General features: G+C 36.6%; 1 protein-coding gene across 4 annotated transcripts in view; it reads left to right on the top strand.

Annotated features, from left to right (window-relative positions):
* DIDO1 (death inducer-obliterator 1) overlaps positions 1-22,762 on the top strand; it is an 88,315-nt gene that overhangs the window by 59,111 nt on the left and 6,442 nt on the right. For 3 of the 4 annotated variants that reach the window (XM_054046417.1, XM_054046418.1, XM_054046419.1), the window contains 9 exons: positions 804-1,269; positions 3,356-3,515; positions 4,284-4,400; positions 4,680-4,787; positions 5,418-5,553; positions 5,938-6,478; positions 7,664-7,817; positions 10,671-10,760; positions 12,296-12,491. In XM_054046417.1, coding sequence (XP_053902392.1) covers positions 804-1,269; positions 3,356-3,515; positions 4,284-4,400; positions 4,680-4,787; positions 5,418-5,553; positions 5,938-6,478; positions 7,664-7,817; positions 10,671-10,760; positions 12,296-12,491 — 1,968 coding nt within the window. Of the gene's footprint in view, positions 1-803; positions 1,270-3,355; positions 3,516-4,283; positions 4,401-4,679; positions 4,788-5,417; positions 5,554-5,937; positions 6,479-7,663; positions 7,818-10,670; positions 10,761-12,295; positions 12,492-13,972; positions 14,676-22,762 lie in introns of those variants that run through there. The other variant, XM_054046420.1, reaches the window with a different exon arrangement.

Here is a 22,762-nt window from a genome sequence, read left to right on the forward strand (position 1 = left end):
TTTAAAAAACAACGTTTAGTTTAGTAAAATTCAGTCAAGCTCTAGGAAAAGATTCGCCACTGTGAATTCGTTCTCTCAAATTTACAAAATCTAGACAATAACTACATGTACTGGAATAAGTGTTAAGTAAATTGTTATAACTTGATTATTTAATTCAAATAGTAATATGTGGTACATTGTTCAAAAAGCACTGGTGAAGTTTTTTCATTGTCATGCAAGTTGAATATTAATATCTGATTGTTAATGAAACCCATGTCTGGACTCTTCGAGGGTGGTAAAGTTTTTTTTAAATGTTTTGTATATATTGTGATGTATCTTCATAATTTTTCTTTGAGAATCTTAAAGGAGTTTGTCTCCATATTCAGCCTCTTCTTTGTATGGAATATATTCTGTCCAGTGTTTAAATACTCAATTTATTCCAAACCAAGCTAAGATATACCTATACACATTTTTTTCATATTTTAATAAAGCCAGTGAAAGTTAAAGAATTGTGAGCTTGTAATAGGTTGTATGACACAAATTGAAGTTGATGCCTGTTTGAAAATTAGACTGTTCGGAGGCATTATTTCCCAGACTGTTCTTTCTGAATGAATAACTGGTTTTCATTAGTAGGATGATGTCTCCCATCTAAATGAATATCAGAAGTAATAATACAATTATCAAATCTGTTGCAGAATGAAGATACTAAGTGTAATACAATTTTTTACAATATTTGTAAAGCTTCTTCAGTATAGTTAGGTATGACTGTACTTGGCCATTATTTTATAGCCATATCTTTATTGTTTTTCTGTTTGTTTTAACAGCCCAGAAGGAAGAGAAGAAGAGTGAGGATAAACCTGTAGAACCTACCACAGCATCAAAGAAAGGGGTTGCTTCAGCTTCTACAGTTGAGAAACAGATGTCTTCCCTGTCCAAAAACCTTGGTCCAAAGAAGTCCCCATCATTTACTAGCACTTCACTAACTAAACACCCAACTAAATATTCTGCTGCGAGCTTCAAAGGTGTAATTCCTAAGAAATCTTGGCTTTCATCAGGCAATGTTTCCTCTTCAAAACAGTCACCTCTTTCTCATGGTTCACCATCAGTTTCCAGAAAATCAGTTGTCTCTTCCAATTTACCTGGAGGGCTTAGAAAAACGGCAATGTCTTCCACTTCAGCTACGTCTGCAATTGCACAAGCAAAAGGAGCAGCTAACCCCACTCAATCACAACCCAACTCTCAAATTCGACAAAATATACGACGATCCCTCAAAGAAATTTTATGGAAAAGGTGGGAATTCAACACACTTACTTTGTACAGTAACTCCTCACTTAATGTTGTAGTTACGTTCCTGAAAAATGCGACTTTAAGCGAAACTATGTTAAGCGAATCCAATTTCCCCATAAGAATTAATGTAAATAGGGGGAGTTAGGTTCCATGGAAATGTTTTTCATCAGACAGAAAACTCTCTCTCTCTCTCACACTCACATACACACACTCTCTCTCTCTCTCTCTCTCTCTTTGTTTTAAACAAACAATACTGTTCACAGATATGATGATTGTGAAGCTTGGTTGAGGTGGTGAAGTTAGAGGGTGGGATATTTCCTTGCTGCTAAATCAGTGATTTTCAAACTTTTGTACTGGTGACCCCTTTCACATAGCAAGCCTCTGAGTGCGACCCCCCCATATAAATTAAAAATATGTTTTTATATATTTAACACCATTATAAATGCTGGAGGCAAAGCAGGGTTTGGGGTGCAGGTTGACAGCTCGCAACCCCCCATGTAGTAACCTCATGGCTCCCTGAGGGGTCCTGAACCCCAGTTTGAGAACCCCTTTGCTAAATGATGAACTAGGACTTGGCTGAGCCCTCAAGGGTTAATACATTGTTGTTAATGTAGCCTCACATTCTACAAGGCAGCAGGAATAGAGGGGAGGGGAGATAGCATAGCAGACAGACATCCACCTTTTGTGTGGGAGAGAGAGAGATGCACCCTGCCCCTTTAAGTAAGCTGACCCACTCTTAAGTGCATTGTCTTTATAAGTGGATCAGGTAGTTGAGAGAGTAGCTGCTGCCCCAGGCAAGCGCTCTCTCTCTCTCCTTGTCCCTATCCTCACCCTGCTCTATATGGAGAAGGGGTAAGCGTATAGGAGTGGGGGGAGGGGGATACCCTGACGTTAGCCCTCCTCTTCTCCCTTCCCCCCCCCCCCCCCCCAGCAGCTCCAAGGCAGAGGGCAGGAGCAGCACATGGCAGTGGGGGGAGGTATAGCTGCAATTGATAGCCTGCTGCCAGCTGCTGCACAGGGAACTTAGGGGAGCGGGGAGCTGATAGGGGGGCTGCCGGTCCACCCTGATTCCAAGCCCCCACCAACTAGCTGCAACAGGCTGCTCTTCCCACAAGCAGTGGACAGAGCAGGCGGCTGCCAAACAAAGTTAGAAGGGAGCATTGCATAACTTTAAATGAGCATGTTCCCTAATTGATCAGCAATGTAACAAAGAAACAACTTTAACCGGGATGACTTTCATTGAGGAGTTACTGTAAAGGCATTAACAAACTTTGAAATAAATGTTTAGGCTGCCCTGCTTTTTAACAGTGATAAGGAGGCAGTGACTTCATGCTTCAAGTGAAATAGTTGACATAAGCGTAACATTAAAGTGAAGTAAAGAAAGTTTGGTGATATCTCACGTTCAGAGGTAAAAATTCCAAATGCACAGAATCAGAATTGAATGTTAAATGTTCGTAAAGGGCAGGGGAAAAAACCTGAAGTATGATGGCAATTTTAATATGAAGTCTTAAATCACAACATAGAAACTTTTATAATGCAGTTGTTATTAAGTTAAAATCTAAAGAAAATATACAGAATACAGTATGATTAATATACTTTCCTGTTGCCAAAGGATAGAAGTGTGTGATGTAGAGGTTTACCCCTTCCCTTATCTCCCCTCCAAGAAAAAACAGTAGTAATCACACCATTTAAAAACAAATCAGTTATTGACAAACACTAAAGCACCATGTAATTTCAAACTATTGCTAATTGGTTTTAAAATAAAATAAAAAATCAGAAATGGTTACACAAACAAGTACAATGTCATCTTAACTTTTCCTCTTTAGTGGTAGGGAAACTAACTTCTTGTAGTTCCATTCAAAAGTGAAAACAAAAATACTTGTGTGGAGAATATTGCCTCTAAGGCCTTGAACCTGTAAACATTTAAGTATGTGATTAGCTTCATGCATGTGAGTAGCCTCACTGAATTCACAATTTTTTATTTTTTTTTTGAGATTTTGCTCACAATTAAAATTGCCAAACTTATTTAATATCAATGTTGTATTTAGAGGTAGTATAATAATAATTTTTAAAATTTTTTTTTTTACAGAGTCAATGATAGTGATGATCTGGTCATGACAGAGAGTGAAGTGGGCAAGATAGCACTGAATATTGAAAAGGAAATGTTTAACTTGTTTCAAGTTACAGACAACCGATATAAGAGTAAATATCGCAGTATCATGTTCAATCTTAAGGACCCAAAAAATCAGGTTTGTGTTCTTAAATGCTGGGTATAAATGCTAAAATATATTAAACCTCTTTGACACTTAACGTTTTTAATTTCCATCTGCAAAACTACTAGCTCTAAATTTTGAGGCTGTAGAACTTACCCGAAGTTATTCCAAAATCATTCACATCTTGACTGAAAAGAAGTGATTTTTATCATACAGTTATCCAAAATGTCTTTGTGTGTGACTCATTAATTCCTAGCAAGCTTGGTTACTTTGATTCAGAATACGATACTGCTTATAATGATATATTGGGCAAAGATGGCAAGAAATTCCAACTCTCTCTACCTTTCTGGCATTGTGTGACACGTTGGATGACTTCAGCCAGAGTGGATCCACAAATTCATTGGAGATGAACAGAATGATGATTCTTTTAAAACATGAATTGAATGCTTGTGAAAATGTAGACTTGAGAGCAGAGTAAGCTGAGGTCCTTTTTATTCAAAAAACAGGTATAGCATAGGTAGTGGTAGTGCAAGCTTTCCTCACACCCCTTTGGAAATGCAGTTCGCCTTACATTGGAGGATTACTTTTAGTGATCAGAAAATAGTTCATCTGTATGCCCATTCAGTCCTTGGTATCTGTTCGTACTAAGCCTTTTCAGTTTTGCTTACATCTAGTTAGTACCTTTTAATATAGAGTTAATAAATTAAGGAATAAAGTTAATTCTTCTGCAAGAAGAATCTTCTTTACTAATTATCTAACTTTTAGTATTCTTCAACATAGCAGTAAAGTAGGTTTTTGTTTCAGGGACTTTTCCATCGTGTTCTTCGTGAAGAGATTTCTTTGTCAAAGCTAGTGAGAATGAAGCCAGAAGAACTTCTCTCCAAAGAGCTGTCTGTGTGGAAAGAGAAACCAATCAAATCAGTAAGTAATGTAATTCTGTTTATCATGTATTCACATAGGAATTGTTGATGGGTTTGTGACTTTCCAGAGTCACCTGCACAAAAGTTGGTTTGTTAACATTTGCTGAGGGTGAGAATTTTGGCAGACCAATACATTTTGTAGCCATCAGTGGTTATTGAAAGAATAAGTAATAGGGTACAAAGTAGGGTACATTTGTAATTAACTATTTCAAATAGGTAATAGGATACAAGTACATATGTGGGTTTTTGATGTTAGAATATAATTTTATGCTTTTCTTAGATAACAGAGTCAAGAAGTAAATCTCATGAAAGCAAGAAGTCAGTCATAAAACAGGAAAACATACCAGATGTAAATATGGAAGATTCTCCACCAGTGTCTGACTCAGATGTAAGTATAAACAGTTGTTTAAGTGCTGAACCACTGAGGAAAATATGACAACTAATTCTGCATAGTTTCTAAATATGTAAAATAACCATTTGTTTTTTACAAGGATTTGCTTTTTAATTTAAGGAGTGCACCAAGCTTAATGATGGGCATACTACTGCAGACATTCTTTAAAATCAGACACTATATATTTATCTACCTTTGATGCTCATTTTAAAAAGATACTAATTTTTAGAAGTGATCTTTGTTTCTGAAGAGTTGATCTATGCTTTCTGATAACTTTCCATATGAAAACACAATCGGTAATATCACAGTTTGGTTGCTGGGAAAACTTCTGATTTGATAGGACATATTTTTGACGTCAGATGGGGACTGAGAGCAGAACAACTCTTAAAAAAAGAGAGCTCTTGATTTCCTGTGATACGTCCTTACTAAAGACTGGGGGGGGGGGGGGGGGGGAGAAACACAGGTAAAGTGATAATGTATAAAGAATGTTTTCAAAATACAATGCCTTTTCAAAGGTGCTGAGACCAAATGACTTTTTAAGGTTTTTGTTGTTAAAACAACTAAAATTCAAATTAATGAACAACCAGTCATTTTTGCTTTTTTGTTTTTGCATTTGTTCATTTTTAGGAGCAGCAAGAATCAACCCGAGATGCACCAGAGAAAAGTAGTGCTCCCCTTCTGGATATTTTTAGCAGTATGTTAAAGGACACCACAAGTCAGCATCGAGCCCATCTTTTTGACCTGAACTGCAAAATCTGTACAGGTATACATAAGGTTCAGTTTAGAGATAATGTCAATGTAGTGTGGCACATAAGAAATCTTATGTGTAAATGGCCAATCCAGCACTCACTGAAGTCAGTGGGAAGATGTCTGTTGACTTCGGTAGGCTAGGACCAAGCCCATGTTGAATAAATTGGTCCTTTTCGTAGTTGTGTAGAATGTATTGCTATAATTTCTTTTTTTATTTAGACCACCTTACCTCAACTTAGTTATTTATTTAGTAGGTAGTAAACTCTATTTTCAGTTTTGAGAGAGAGAGAGAAGACTGCTTAACTGCAGATGCTATATAAATTATTTGTTTTTTCTTTCCAGCATGATTTATTATATGAGTAACAATAAATAAAACTTTCGTTTGTCTAATTTAAAGGTCAGATTTCAGCATCTGATGATGAACCAGCACCAAAGAAATCAAAATTGTCAATGACTTCTGCTAAAAAGATGGAGACCCAATCAAAGCCAGAAATAAAGCCAAAATATGAAAGTTCTACATCAGCTGCAGCGCCTGAAACAGAGGCAGTATCTGAAAACACAACAGAAACTCTTGGATCTGTATCAGAAACAGTCTCTCAGTCAGTCTTGGAAACAACGTATTTTCCTACAACACAGGGGCATCATAATGCAGAATCTGCTTTGCCTGAAGAGGTCTCCATTTATCCTACTTCTTGCATTGCAGGAGTTGTCACTACAGTAACTGTATCTGGCAGGGACCCCAGAACGGCAATGAGCAGTTCATCTGGTATTGTGACCTCAGCATCGCATTCCAGCCCTGCGCCTGACAAAGTTTCCATGGTGGAATCCAGACAGGAAATATCAAAATCTGTTTTAACAGCTCCTAAATCAATATTAACAAAACCATCATCCTCACCAGATCCAAGATATTTGACAGTTCCACCATCACCAAATATCAAGTGTGTAAATTTTATAGTAAACCAACCTCCTGATCCTTTGACATTACTGTTTTCTACCAATAATATGTTTTTTCTATATTAAGAAGAAAGGCAGTTCAGATTTTAAAATATGTCCTCACTCAGAAAAACTTTTGATTTATCATCCCCTCATTTTTCCTCTCCAAATGGCATACTCTGCCTACATTAAAAGTAAAGGGCGTTATGAATGTGGGATAATGGGTATATAAACTTCATTATAAATAGAGAGAATCAGTGGAGTTACTCCAATTTTACATGGGTATAGCTAAGAGCAGAATTTCATCCTAAAATTAAAATATTCTTAGATTTTTGATTTTGAGGGGTGGTTGGAAATTCTCAGTAATTGATCAATTTAGTAAAAGGACAAGGACACACAGGGCTGGTCTACTTTGGGTGTGGGGGAGTGGGAATCGATCCAAGATACGCAACTTCAGCTACGCAAATAGCATAGCTGAAGTCAAAGTATCTTGGATTGAATTACCTGGGGTCCAGACGGCGCGGGATCGATGGCTGCGGCTCCCCCGTCGACTGCGCTACTGCCGCTCGCTCTGGCGGAGTTCTGGAGTCGTCGGTGAGCACGTTCGGGGATCGATATATCGTTCCCGGATAAATCGATTGCTACCCGCCCATATGGCGGGTAGTGAAGACGTACCCTTACATTCAATATACATAACAGGGAAACCAAACATACCCTATAATTTGGATAAAATACTTTTTTGTTTTTGTTTTTCAGTTTTTTCCAAAGTCAGTTATAATTTATAGTCACATTCAGTTCTTTACTATGAGGATGTTTTCATACATGCAGTATCATTCACTTATTTAGTGGAAGGATGCTTAAATTTACTATAGAGTCTGAGATAATATAATCACATTGTTAGCCTGATTCTACAAAATATCTCCCTCATAGTATCCTTCATTCCCTGTCTCAGCATATTTGCTTTTATTTTCAGTAGCTCCTTGCATTCTTTCACCAGAATTCAGTTAATTTCCAAGCATAATTTAGATAATAATTATTTGGATTCTTAGTAGAATTAGATGTTTAAATTTTTTCGGAATATCTATTCGCTTGTTTAAAATGCCTAAATAGTTGAGGAGTTGGGGGAGGCAGAAGAAAAAAGGGAAAGTGTCATTTCTAACCTTTTTCTCTCCCCCGATTTTGTTTTGCAGCACCACAGAGTCACGGTCCCCTCAGGATGGAGATACTTCCCTCTTTCTTTCTCGTCTCAGTACCATTTGGAAAGGATTTATTAACATGCAAAGTGTGGCCAAGTTTGTCACTAAAGCATATCCCGTCTCTGGGTGTTTTGAATATCTTAGTGAGGTTAGAACAGATGTTTGTATGTATAGAATACATCTATATTTTTCGCTTGTTACAAAGATTCAGGTCATTTGTTAAATATTGCTACACTGAAATTATTACAACACTAAATGGCATCACTTTACTAAAAGGAACAACTATCTGTTTGGCTCAGTATGCCAGTATGAAAGTTTTGGAAGTAGGAAGCATTTTAACGATGAATAAACTACAAAAAGTAGTTGATATTTTACATTACAACTGTCACTGAGCATAGGGTGGATATCTATTTGGTATAAAACACAAAACAAGCAGACAATTCGGACTGACTAGAGATGGTCAAATAATATTTGCAAAAATTAAGCAGCATTATTTTTGAATAAGTTATTCAGCAATTTACTTTTAAATTATTCACCTTGCTCTAATACTGAACTTAACATTAGAATATTGGCACTATGGGCACTTTGTGCAAAACCACTTCTGAGCTTTTTAAATATTTGTAGCAAGTATAAAAATTGCTTTATATTTGAATTCATAAACAAAATACTTACATAATACTTTTAGAATAGCAATTATAATGTCAAGCAATGCATCTTTTACCTTTTTAAAATATTTTAGTGTACTGCACCGAACAAAACAAATTGTTTTCTGTTAAGGAACTAATTTTTTTTCATTATAATCTCCTATTTCTATGAGACCATAAAAACTGTAGAGTTAAGACTGATGTTGACTTAAACCTTCCTTCTTTTGCACCTGTAATATCGAACAATATGGGTAGGATTTTCAAAAACACTTGGCATTGGCTTAACTCTGCTCCCATTGAAGTCAGTGGGAGTTTTACTATTGACTTCCTTGGGAACAGAGTTAAGCCAATTGTGGAAACTTTTGAAAATCCCCCCCTGCATCTAGAAATTAGGCCATTGGGGCCAGATCTAGTGCTCATTGAAGTCAACAGAAAGACGCCCAGTGACTTCACTGAGCACTGGATTAAGCCTCAGCAGTGTATGGGGTTCTGACTAAAGTTGGAAAATTTCTGTTGTAGATCTAGTAAGCCTATATTTAAAGTCCAGCTTTCAGTGTTGTTTTTGATCTATCCGACTCTTGGCAGTAAGACTTTTAAATATGTAATATATGTAGGGCTTCTGTTTTTCAGGGTTTAGAAATGTCATTCTGAGGGGGCTATTTTAAAGAATTCTTTAGTTTTATGTATCTGTCCAAAATCAGGGGTTTTTCCATGTTGTCAGTTCGGACACACTGCATTGAGTAATGAATATTATATAAATTACTCATTACAATAACATATACTTCGGAATGTTCCCTAGTGTATTGTAAGGTAGTCCTGTTCCAAATAGCACTATTCTAAAGCACACCCACAGCGTCTACATGGACCACTTAATGCGCAACACACTGTGCTTTAGAAATAGTCCCCCAATAGTCCACATCACTGCTTTGAGTAGACAAGCCCTGAATACTCAGTAATCCTATCCAGTGTTTTTCTGGTGTTTATTCGATAAACACTACTTTCATTTTTTATTTATGTATAAATTTGTTCTCTTTTGCATTGGATGCATTTTATTGGTTATCATCACTAAAAACCTCAAATCCAAAGCCCTAAATATATGGCAATGTGTGCATATGTTCAGACAAACTGCTGTTCCACTCAAAATAGAGACTTCACATTTAAAGAAAAATATAACTTTTTTTTTTTTTTTTTTTACAGTAATTCTTTTTGGAACAAGTTCTGTAGTTCTAAAACAAGAAGCCCATTTTAAAAACCGTAAGAATTATTTAGTTATTAAAAGGCTTCAGGATCCTTAGGGTCCTCTAAGAGCTAAAAATGGCCTTGTTTTGGCTTCAGTCCCTGAATTGATGTTTTGAGGTATCTATGACTGTCTTAAGCCACTCTTGGCATGGAAAAAGCAGCAGTTTAAAAAATGGACTTTGCTTAAAACTTACTTAGAGACACAATTTTTAAAAAATATATTTTTCAGGTCAGGTTTGAAAAGTATGATCTTCTGGTATTAGATTAGATGGACCACTGGTCTGATCCACTATGGCAATTTACATGGTCCTCTAAGAAGTGAGATATTGCACTTTTTATTATTTTTAATTAAATAAAAACAAATGGTAGAGGTATATTTTATTTCTGGGAGTATGCAGATTTGAGTGACCTCCTTTTACAAAAAAGTGTGCATTTGTTAATATCAGAACAGATTGGAAACTTTCTCCCTTTTTAAAGCACATTTTATGAAGGTATTTATATTTTGTATCAGAATATAAATGTGTGTTTTAGGGCATGACTTTATTATTTTTAGTTGTAATGTGGAAGCCATGGTGGTAATCACTTACAGTATTTGTACTGATAAATTTCCTGTAGCATTCTGACTGAGAGACCCTAACTAGAACACACATGGCTCGTATTCATGGGGCATAACATTCTGTTAAATTGCAAGTAAGGAGAAGAATTGATACTGCTATACTGGGAATTAGGGTGATAAAAAATTCACTTGTGTATAGAAAGGGGTGCTTACCTGCTCAGTGCAAAGCAAATGAGCAGATTTAGCTAATGGTGCATATGGAAGTCCTTCAGCTTTCATTGTCATTCTGGACTGCCTTTTTCCTTGTAATATACTGTCACGCTCCCAGTAATGTGCAATAACTACATTCATTTTTGCAGTTAAGAAAAGGCAGTCTCATATTAAAATACAGTGCATCTCCTAAGTCATAAAAGGCAGGCTAAAATATTATAATGTTATAGCCTCCTCTTCCTGGAGCATAGCCTCCAATAGGCTATTGGGATGGGGCGATCTACATTGCTTTAAAACAACATATTGTGTTTATGACGCTTTCTCATATTACCATGTAATACTTCTTGTTTAGGATTTACCAGATACAATTCATATTGGTGGGAGGATCTCACCGAAGACAGTCTGGGATTATGTTGGCAAACTCAAATCTTCCCTTTCTAAGGTACTCACTTAAAATCCTATGTATAGCAGTGAAGAAGAAAACTAATTTTATAAAACATAATCATAAAATCCTAGAAATGTCGGTCTGGAAGAGACCTTAAGAAGTTTTCAAGTCCATCTCCCTGTACTGAGGCAAAACCGAATAGATGTAGACCATACCTGACAGGTGTTTGTCCCCCCTGTTCTTAAAAACCTCCGATGATGGGGATTCTACAACCTCTCTTGGAAGCCTATTCTAGTGCTTAACTACACATAAAGTTTTTTCTAATATCTAAGCTAAATCTCCCTTGCTGCAGATTAAGCCCATTACTCTTACCCTATCTTAAGCGGACATGGAGAATTGATCACCATCCTCTTTATAACAGCCATTAACATATTTGAAGACAGTTCTCAGGTCCCCCCATGCCCATTTTTTTAACCTTTCCTCATAGGTCAAGGGTTCTAAACCTTTTATCATTTTGTTGCTTTTCTCTGGAGTCTCTCCAATTTGTCCACATCTTTCCTAAAGTGTGATGTCCAGGATTCAACACAGTACTCCAGCTGAAGCCTCAGCAATGCTGACTAAAGCAGGACAGTTACCTCCCATGTCTTACATACAACAAGTCCTGTTAATACACGCCATAATGATATTGGCCTTTTTCACAACTGCATTACGTTGTTGACTCGTATTCAATTTGTAATCCACTATATTCCCAGATCCAGCACTGCTACCACCTAGTCAGTTATTCCCCATTGCATATTCGTGCATTTGATTTTTCCTTCCGAAGTGTTGTACTTTGCACTTGTATTTATTGGCAGTTCTGATATAGTTTTAATTTGCTACACCTCCAATATTATCTGAGATGATGCCCAGGAATCCAGTGGAAACATTTAAAAGTTAATAGTTTTTAAATTGGATTTATTGAAGAAAAATGTAAATTTGTGTATTTTGAGCATCGTAACCATTTTGATCCTCTACAATTTTGAATGGCTCAAATGCCTTACTTACTGCTCTTTTGTGAGTAAATGAGTGTACCAAGTGAACCAAGAGAATTTAATTCTTTAATGTTAAATATTTATATTCAAGTTTAAAAGAGGAAAAGGGATTATGTAATGTAGGCAAGAGGCTTTACCATTAAAAATACTTCGATGGAAATGGAAAATCCATGCTTTACAATATTAATATCTGTCATGATGCATCACAGTAAGAGTATTCCCTTCATCGGTATTGCTGGAATGCTCAGACTACTGATTTATTAAGAGGCAATATTTAGATGCAAGATAGACAAGTAAAGTTTGTTTTCAAAATTGTGTACGGCTTAAAACTAATTCTATTTTTAATTTAAAATAATAGTTTTAATCACAGATATATTCATTTCAATTACAGTATTGCCCTAATGTAGACAATTGGTGTTGATTATTGCCACAATTTATAGAATATTGTTTTTCTTTTAATTAAAAGTGAAGTACTGTCCAACGTAGTAACATCCCATTTAGCACTTCATTTGCTAGTTTAGCACTAGATCAACAATTTCCCCTTGTACTTTTGTATTGTAGGAACTGTGCTTGATTCGTTTCCACCCTGCAACAGAAGAAGAGGAAGTTGCCTATATTTCTCTCTACTCCTATTTTAGCAGTCGTGGTCGGTTTGGTGTTGTAGCTAATAACAACAGACACGTCAAGGACCTCTACCTGATCCCACTGAGTGCTAAGGACCCAATTCCATCCAAACTCTTGCCCTTTGAGGGACCAGGTAAGCACATAATTTGTGGGAGGCTAAATGGTACCCAAAATTAAATCATAATTTCAAACATTCTAACCAAGACAAACAATGTTACTGATTTTAGGTGTAATACATGCCCTCAAGTAAGTACCAATGGAAAAGTAGTTCATTATGTAAAAATAGTTGTAAAAATGAAACCTGTAATTTGGGAGTAGCAATAAGTAAACTCTTTGCCCCAAAGATAAAATAACCTGTAATCAATACAGTCCTTTCTGCAGTAGGCTTGGCTTACCCATTATTATGAGCATGAATGTATCCATAAAACTTGGTATACAGAACAATCATTATATAAAAACACCACTGCCCACACATATCAGCACCAAGCCAGCAGGAAATTCCAACTTTGGAGAGCACAGGAATCAAGATATCTACTCAAATGAAAGGTAACGTTTGCAATAACTTCACAGCATCATCACCTCACTCTAACTATGACTTTTTTCCTGCATGCTTGTGTTCTAATGGTCATTGGAAACTCCAGCTAAATCACTAAATGTCAAAGACTGGCTTGGTTTAAAAAAAAAAAAAAAAAAAAAGAAAAAAAAAAAAAAGCCATTTCCCCACTCCCTAGGAATGTAGTCTAGCTGCACAATGGGTAGTTACAAATGGGTATAGGAAAATTACATTATCACAATCCTGATCATTCTCATATACGTTTTATTTGCAGGGGGGGAGGGAGGGCGGGCAGAGGGAGTAAAGTTCAGCTTCAGTTTGCTCCTCTGCCTGTGTGGTAAGCCTGATGACTGAGTGAAGAAGTAAGAATGAGGGGAGTGTGAATTCATCCTTCAGATAGCACTTTTTATACTTACTTGAATTTGATGTCTTCATGAAGGAGGAGCATAAATTCAGTCACTAAACAAGAATTTGTTTTTGACACAAGGTAGCAGCTTAAGAGGCTAAAAGAGTGTGAGTTGAGATCCAGGCAGCACTCAGTTGCTGTTCTGGTGTTTTTACAAAATGCTTTAAAGAATGAACATCAAGAACCAGATCCTGCAGTGTGCTGAGCTCCTTTCTTGAGACGCTGAATGACCTCAACTTCCATATGCTCATAGGATTAGGACCCAACCAAACACTAAAATGTTCTCAACAAACCTCATTAAACACAAATAATGGAGTGTTTCATATTTGGGCCAGCTCTTTGTGCCAAGTGTAAAAAAAATATTTTGGTGCCACTCCCTTCCTGTCTCTCCCACACCATCTTAGAGAAGCCTATTCTGAAGATTCTCAGCCTTAGATAGCGGGGAAGAAATGCTAGCTGTGTAACCATCCATGAAGGGGACATACTCCTGGTCCCCATTCTTGGACTGCAACAAAAGGGGCAGTGTCTGTTCCTACCTATCAGGTACTTATATGGCCCCCATTATCATAGTATTTGAACACCTCACAACCTGTAATGTATTTATCCTCATTAGGCTTCTGTAAGGTAGCGGAAGCACTGTTATCCTTATTTACAGCTGAGGAACTGAGTAACAGAGGCACCAAGTTATGTGCCCAAGGTCACACAGAAGATCTTTGAATCAGGGAACTGAATCTGGGTCTCTGGAGTCCCAGGCTAGCAACCTAACCATTGGACCATTCTTCTCAGTACAAAAAAAATTCCTACACTCAAAGTCTCTTCCACTGTGGACCATGATGAACAAGAGGAATAGGACTGGCCCATCAGTCAGCCAGAAGGAGCCCACAGTCCTTTGTAGTGTATTTAAATATATCTTAGGAGAGCACTTAAATAATCTACGCCTAGTACCTGCTTTGTTTGACTTTTGAGTTTTGTCTAGCTCTGTAACTTTTCTTTTTCAATTAATTTTAATTAGTTTTCTCTGATCTTGAGAATCTGGTAAATGTGGATAAATCAATGCTTTTAAATCTTCTTAGTAGGAACTTACAGATATCACATATGGGCCTTGTTTGGGCCTTCTGCACAGGAGTGAATTATACCCCAGACGAGTTCACAAATCGATTAGGCTCTAGTCAGATAAAGGTTACGTTTCTAAATTCTAAAATTAAATCTTTCTCAAATACTAGAATTAAGGAATACCATGGATAAAATACATGGAAATTGCAACCAGCTATTGAGTTTTAAAATCAACGTTATTTTTATAGAACATCTGTCCCTTCACAAATATAAAGTATTAAGAGGGTTGGTTGGCTGGTTTTTTTTTTTTTGGGGGGGGGGGGGGAGGAGGAAGGGGGGTTGACCAAGATTTTCAAAAGTGACTAATGATTTGAGTACCTCAGTTTAGGTTTCTGAACTAGACATTCAAGGGGCCTAATTTTAACATCACTTTCTGAAAATCAGGCCCCTTTAAGGTGTCTGATGTTGGGCACCCAAAATCACTTACTTTTGAAAAACTGGGCCTTTTACTTTTGTTTGTCATTTGAATTTTATATGCTACATATGTGTCTGCTGATTTTTCCATGCCAGCAAAGGTTGGAGTGTTATAAAAAACAATACACTGTCTCTTGAGGAAGGGGTGTATTTTTTATTATTCTAATGTGATGCTGTTGGACTCCAGAGGGAATTGCATCTGCCACCAGGATTTCCAGTTGGTGGTGGTGAAGTAAAGGGTGAAATGAGGGAATCTTAGAATGACCCTTCTTCACCAAAAGAAATGTACTTCAAAATGGGCAAAGATAGTAACTGTAAGCAAAAGAATTCCATAGCCAATGATCCTAATGGCAAAACACTCACTGGCCAAAAGATTGTATCCAATTCTATACCTGGGAGTGTCCAAATGGCCAGTATCAACAACTTTCAAAGGACTGGCTTTGTTTTCATAGCATACAACATATTACTGGTTAAAAGATTTTTACTTGTGTGTACATATATCTCTTTCCTGCCCTGTATTTGCTTCTCTCTTAAAGTGTATATACAGTGGCATGCAATTTCTTACTAATGGATGGTTATGCCTTAATTGGAAGTAATACAACAATTTTGCAAATGCAAACTATACTATTTCAGCCATTTTCCCTCTTTTAAATAGTTCATGATAACTGCATTGGAAGAGTTTTGACTTTCCCTTTTCTGCTTTAGTAGGCCAATATGCTTTGTGGCATCAGTTTATTAAAAAAGAAGGGTTAGGAAGGGATTTATATCAGATTGGCACTCACCAAGCTCTTATTCTACTAACCACCTAACTTCTGCAGGTCAGAAGGGATTTTCTAATTGTTTCTATGAAGTATCATTGCTCTTCTACTTTATGTGTAAAATTAAATCTTTTTTGGGGGTATCAGACTAATTTAATTGGCATTGCTAACAAGGTTAGTCCAACATTTTTAGTTAATTATTTACAGGATGCTTTTAAACCTAGAATTACTGGAATCCAAACTATAGATCGGGGTGGCCAAACTTACTGACCGTCCGAGACGACAATCTTCAGAAGTTTGAGAGCAAGGGTTCACCTGCCGAGGCTTGGGGCTTTAGCCCCGCGGGAGGCACATGATGGGGTTCAGGGCTTCAGCCCCGCTTCTGCTAAAGCCCCAAGCCCTGGCAAGTGCCTCCCGTGGGGCTGAAACCCTGAGATCCACCCCTCCCCACTGGGCAGAAGCCCCACCACCCTGCTGCAAGGTAGAGGTCCCGAGCTTCCACCCTCCCCCAAGTCTGATAGGTGGAGAATGGGTGGGGCGGGGGCTCTGTGAGCAGCACTTTAATGGAAAAAGAGCCGCATGTGGCTTGCAAGCCACAGTTTCGCCACCCGTGTTATAGAGAATCTGAAAATATTATACACTTTAGATGAAAAGAGATGTTAAGTGCAGATTCCACATTTAGGTCTGAAAGATGGGGAGGGCATATGGTTTAAATAAAAGATCCAATACCAGACCCTTCAACTTAGACTTCTGCCACCAGACGTTCTTAGCAAGTGTGAACTGATAGTTCAGTGTTTGTTTCATAACAGTGCTTAATTGCATTAATATTTTAAAACTAAATACAGTATAGGAATATTGAATTTTTTCAGGTAAGCACTTTTTCTCTGTTCTTCTATGTATGTGTATATGTATCAATACCACCACATAAAACATTGTAATCCACATTTTCAAGTAATATCAGATGGAATTTACTGCTTTCTTTTTCTTCATAGTCAATAAAAGTATTTTATGGAAAGTGGTCATTGTCTCTTTAAATATAAATGTTTTCATAGATGTTGCATAACAGTCTCACTGTACCTTCAATTACAGTTTAACAAGAAACCAGAACATATTATCAGAAATCTGCTAAGGAAAATACAAATATAAGTGAGCAAGCAATAAGTAGATGATGTAGTAAACATAAAACCTTTTTCTGCCAACATTTCAAAAATCCTAGCTAGAAGATACTAGAACTGTGCAGAAGAGTTCCATTATACAAGTAGAAATTATACATTTCTCTCCTGTTTGTGGCAGACTGACCAAATGAAACTGATGGCTTCTAAACTAGAATTGTACCTATTGCTTCATGAAAAACTTTCACATCCATTTTCTTGCATTTAATTGGGATTTAAAAATTGAGGGAAAATGGGAAGATGTCCATTAGAGATACTCATCAAAATACTATAGTATCTGAAGTATTATCAGGTGGCAGTTCCAGGTTATTCCAGTAGGAGTTTACTGTGTTTCACTGTATCATCCCTAAATATAGTCTGAATGGCTCACACACACACAAATTAGCACTTTTCATCTGTAGATCTCAAAGCAGTTTTCCAAGGAGGGTAAGTACAATCATCCCTATTTTACAGATGGGAAAAGCACAAAGAAGATACAACTTTTCTAAGGTCACACAGTGAGTTAGTGGCTGAGCTGGAATAGAGCCTAGGTCTCCTGACTCCCACTCCTGTGCCCTGTCTGCTGGACTATGCGGCCACATATCCTGCTTCCTTTCCATTACATTTGACTTCACCAGGTGCACAAATCTAAAGGAGGAAAACAAATCAATTTAAAATGATATGTCGGAACACTTTGTATTCAGTGGAAACACTTGCATTTTTTCTGTATGATTGTTCACTTTTTGGTGACTTATTCATGGATTTTTTTGGTTCTCTGTTTTGGAAAGAGGGACATCAGCTGGATCACTTAGACCGTCCTGCTGCAGTGTGGCAGGATTGATTTAATTATCCTTGAATCATCCCGAAAAGATTAGTGTCAAATTTGACCTTGAATCTGTAGTGAAGGTGATTACCCAATATTTTTTTATTTGTATTATTTTAGTGACAAAGGGCCCTACTCATGGACCAGGATCTCGATGTGCTAGATGCTTATATTATTGGTCTTTTTGAATTTATAAACACATGTTTTGCTGCAACACAATCCCATTACTCTCCCCCCCCCTTTTTTTGTCCTCCTTAATTGATGGGGGGGGAATTGCTCCTTGGCTTTGACATATCACCCCTTTTACATACTTACGCTACTGTGTCTCCCTTCATTTTACTGTGGACTGAATGTAGTTACTTTCTTCAAAAGTCTCACTTTAGTTGTTCTGTGTACTGTATCCAATTTGTGGTTTTTCTTAAAATCCAGTGTCTAAAGCTGACATGGTGCTCCTGCTGAGTTCTGAGTGGAACTGAAATGACTTTTTTTTTTCTCTCTCTACATACTAACTCCCACAATACCATCCTATGTAGCAATTGCATTTATTTTATTTTTGCGACTATATTGTATTGACCTCATTATAATACCCCCCCCAAACTCTTCTCTGTGCCCCTACTACTTGACCTCAGTTTTCTCCCACCCTATATGTAATTTTGTTCTTGCCCCACTAAACTTGCTTCATTTTGGTTTCCTTCTTAATATAGTATTTTTAACTCTCTTGTCTTTTGTATTGTCTGTAAATATTAATGTATTCACACATCCATCTGCCATGTCGATAATGAAAACAGCAAATAGTAATGGAACAAGAATGGACATCAGTGGAACTCCACTCAGTACCTTCTCCAAACCTGACACTGAAACTCCTGTATCAGAGGATTAATAATTGCTGATTTTACAGTTTTTATCCACTTCTACATCTCTGATTCAAAGTTCTATAGTTTTCCTGTGAGAATGTGACATGAAATCCTGTCAAATACCTTATTAATTTAAAGTAGATGCATTTTAATGAAAAAGCAATCTATTCTGTCCCCGTAGAAAACATTGCATAAATGTTGGCATATCAATTTGATTAATTACAATGGTAAATATTTTTTCTGAAAATGTGGAAGAATACAGATTCTTCCCACACTACTTATAGTGCACTAAAATACCTGAATATCAGACTTCTGGAAAGATAAATCTTTACAACAATAGGTGTATCCTTTATGTAGAAGTAGACTCTTTAATCTCAGCAGATATATTAAAGACTGTGGAAGAAGATGGCACAAATATTCATCATAGAAAAAGAAGACTATTCCATTCAGCAAGTATATTTTAACCTACTTCATCAGTGCATACTTTAAAACTGAGAACAAAACTCCAGTGGCAGTTTTGAATTATCTAATGTGCTACAAGTGAGAGTTTAATTTGAGCTTGCAATAATGAAAGCAAGAGTAACATATCTTGGTCTATACAAATAAAAAAAAATGTATTGTAAAAGATGTACGTAAGGAGTAGAAAGGCAAGCATATGGGGAAATGAGCATTGCGGTATCCTGTATTTCTATGGCCACAGTTTAACAAAATCAGCAGCTAGACTTCAAACATGTAGTGGGATAAAAGCCTTTTATTTATATATATAAAAACTAATTCATCATTAAAATATACCTACTAAATTCATTTTGTTACATTAGTTTACAGCACTTTTAAAATGCCTTACCACCTGAAAACCAGTTGTTAGGGGTTAGTTGGAGAATGGGGTCGACATTTTCAAACCTTGGTTCCTCAAATTAGACACTTAAAGCGATATTTGGACATCTGCTTAGAAGTTGTCTGATCTTTAGAAGTGCTGGTCACTCACAAATCTCTTTGAATTCAAGTTGCTGCACGTGCTTAGCACCTTTCAAAATCAGACCACTTCTGGATAGAAGAGTAACTTTTTGGTCTGGGGTTATGAAAATTTATGTCAATGAGATGGTAGCATAGTTTTGATTACAGACTTTTAAAAAATTCCTATTTTGCTGAAATTTGGAATATATGATAATTGAAAGGCAAGGGTTATGTACAGTTTGATATGAACTATTAAGTTACAATATCAAAATAGATAATCATGGATTAGGACAATTATCAAGCTCTAGACAGATCTGATTTCTTGAGTAAATACTTAATACATTTTATAAAGTTTTTGAATGCTATTAGTTTTTTGACTAGTGCTGGTTCAAATATTTTGTTACAATTTTTCACTCTTTTTTTTTAGTTAATGAGTAGTTTGCAAACAGATCTTAATTTCTGCTTCACCGAGTAGTTTCCATCCTATGAGGGTTTTTTTTTTTAAACAAATGAGTAAATTATTGTGTTTTTAATTTGAGCTGTGACTAGTCACTTAAGTCACAAGGATTGTGTCTACTCCTGCTTAGATAACTGAAACTTTAAAGACAAAAGAAGAGCAAACTCCTAATAAGGATTTTTGAACAAATAGAAGTTGGTGAAACTTTCAGGATTTGTCAACATTTACATGACTACATAATGGTCATCCGAAAACTTGCAAATAAGAAATTGACCCCTCAATTCATAGTGAACCAGACTTAACATTTATATCCACAAACATTCACAAATCAGGGGTATTTTCCTATTTCACTACCTCTACTTTTGAACAAGGCAGTTATAAGGGATAGTAAGATGGATAGAATCCTTGACTAAGCAAATCCCTGAATTTATCTAATAAATTTTATAATTTTAAATGGGGCTAAAATAGTCTCTTGCTCAATTCCTGATACCCAGACTCATCAGAACTGCTGCAGCTGACTAAGCAGTTGAGTGCAAGATAGGTTGTTTTTGGACAGACCAAAGATTTCTAAGGTCTTTTCCCAAGAGAATGCTGTACATTTAGTTTCTAACCTACCTGATCCCCATCTCGCCTCAATACCCATGTGATCTTTTTTCCACTAGACAATTCAGATTCTCTGCAAGTCCCAGCGTCTTCCAGTTCAGCTTGCCTCTCTTTTCCTATGACTGATTTAAGTTTATTTTAAGTTTATCTCATTTAAAATAAAATTATGGCAGAGGGGGAAGAAAACTGGCAGTATTTGTGAAACCCTAAATTTAGGTCTGAGTAATATCCCTATGACATGGAATTCACATAAATGGAGCGCAGTATTTATTACAAAAATCAAAATAAAGGAATGTTTACAATAATATGGTCAAACACCATCCCCAGTTAAAAAAATAAAAAATCTAAACTGTGGGACTTTAACTCTCCACATTGTACAAGCAATTGGATTTGATGTAGCTCATGCAGACTGGTATTGTGTTAGGAGCCAAAACAAGAGGTGTTACATACCATACAAGCAGCAATACTCGAGAAGACTGCGTGAGTTCATGAATCAAGGCATGTAGGGTTATGTCTGAATGTATTCTATAAAACATTTAAATTCTAGTAGACGAGAACACTCTTTGTTTTTCAATATACTTAAACCTATGCTGAGGACCACTTCCAGTAGCTAACCAATTCTTTTAAGCAATCACTGTAGAGTAGCCTCAAAATTTTCATTACAATTTTTTTTTATAAAGACGACTTTTAGTGGGCAACCAATTTTTGCAGGTTGCTTAGGTATTCACTTAAAACAGATTCACTGTACATTTACCAGTTGCCCTCAGAAGTATTCAGACTTTTTAGATTAGTGCCGTTTCCCCCACAATTGACAGCAGACTCATGATATGATTTTAAATTCTCTTGCTTTAATGTTTAAATCTTAGCAGTGATGTCCTTTGAGGAATGCCTGCCTCCATACAGTTAGGATAAACACGAGAGCTTCAGTTGCTGAAGGATTAATGTTTGACAAAATGGTTTGTTAGTCTGAAGCCTAGGAATATATCACAGGGTAATTCTGAAAATACTGAAAGCAAAATATAAAATTTTCCATGAATGGGTGTGATGTGGACAACAGTATCAGTTAACTGAAATATGCAACATCCATGTCAGTAGAAGACTTAGAGGAGAATCTCGTCAGCCGAAGAAAGAGGCAAGAGTTTGAAGAATACTGTTCCCCTGCTACATTTGAAGAACAAAATTAGAAATGTAAAACTGTAGTGCCATCATAAGAAGCTGTTTTAAATATACTAGATGACATTAGTCCTCACAATGTGCTATTATACACACAACTGTTCTGAAAAGACTGTTGGGGGGGAGGGGCTTAAAATATAATCGCAGAGCTTTCTAAATTTTACGTCATGTTACTTATGGAAATACTTTTCAGTTTGTTACAGTACACAAACAAAAATCTGAATGCTTGTATAGATTACATCTGTAACCAGAGGCATGTTAATGGGTTTGTTCATTGCCCTCCACCCTATGTTCACTTGATTAACCTCCCGAAGTATCATTGGAAGTTGCGTGGGAGGGGAGAATGGAATTAAATAAAAGAGTGAAGCAGTCCCTATGAACACCTTTCAAAATGTTTTTCTCTATATCCTAAAATCTTCCTGTCAATTTAGCATGTGCTTTCCTAATGACCTGATCCTGAAGCCTTTACTTAGGTGAGTAATCCTATTAATGTAATGAGACTACTCACCTATGTAAGAGCTGGAGCACCATGCCCTAAACAGTTAACATTCAATTATGGAAGGGTTGAACATTACATTGGCCTCTGTTCTGCCAGACCCATACTCCTGTTTGTCCATTTATCTCACAAGCATCTTAAAGCTTTCTTCCATGTCACCCTGTCTTGGAATGCCCTTTCCAAACTGATCCATATAGCCACTTACCCTCTCTTCAAGATCTATTTTTACTATGAAGCCTACAGGAAATTGCCCACAGGTAATGCTACGAAGATGCCCATTGAAGATTACTAATTCTTACATATATTAAAATTACTTGGAATCAAATTGTGCAATGGCTAATTTATGTTCACACACGATTTTCTGATACTCCTGTCCTGCCTCTCCTGTCCCCTTTTTAGTGTGTGCTGCATTCAATTGTGTCTTCTCTTAAATTAGATTGTAAACCCTTTGGGACAGTGACTTTGTCTTGCTATGTGTTTGTACAACACCAGCATAATGGGATTCCAATCCCAATAGGTACTGTCATAATACAGCTAAAACAATAACAATTCAGGCATTAATGACTGAAACACATATGTATAAGGTATAGGCTCCAGATTATCCATACCTACCCTCTGTATCATAAACTGTGAACTTATGTTCCTGTCT

This window comes from Malaclemys terrapin, chromosome 12 (genome assembly GCF_027887155.1).
Source record: "Malaclemys terrapin pileata isolate rMalTer1 chromosome 12, rMalTer1.hap1, whole genome shotgun sequence".
Taxonomy (NCBI): Eukaryota; Metazoa; Chordata; order Testudines; family Emydidae; genus Malaclemys; species Malaclemys terrapin.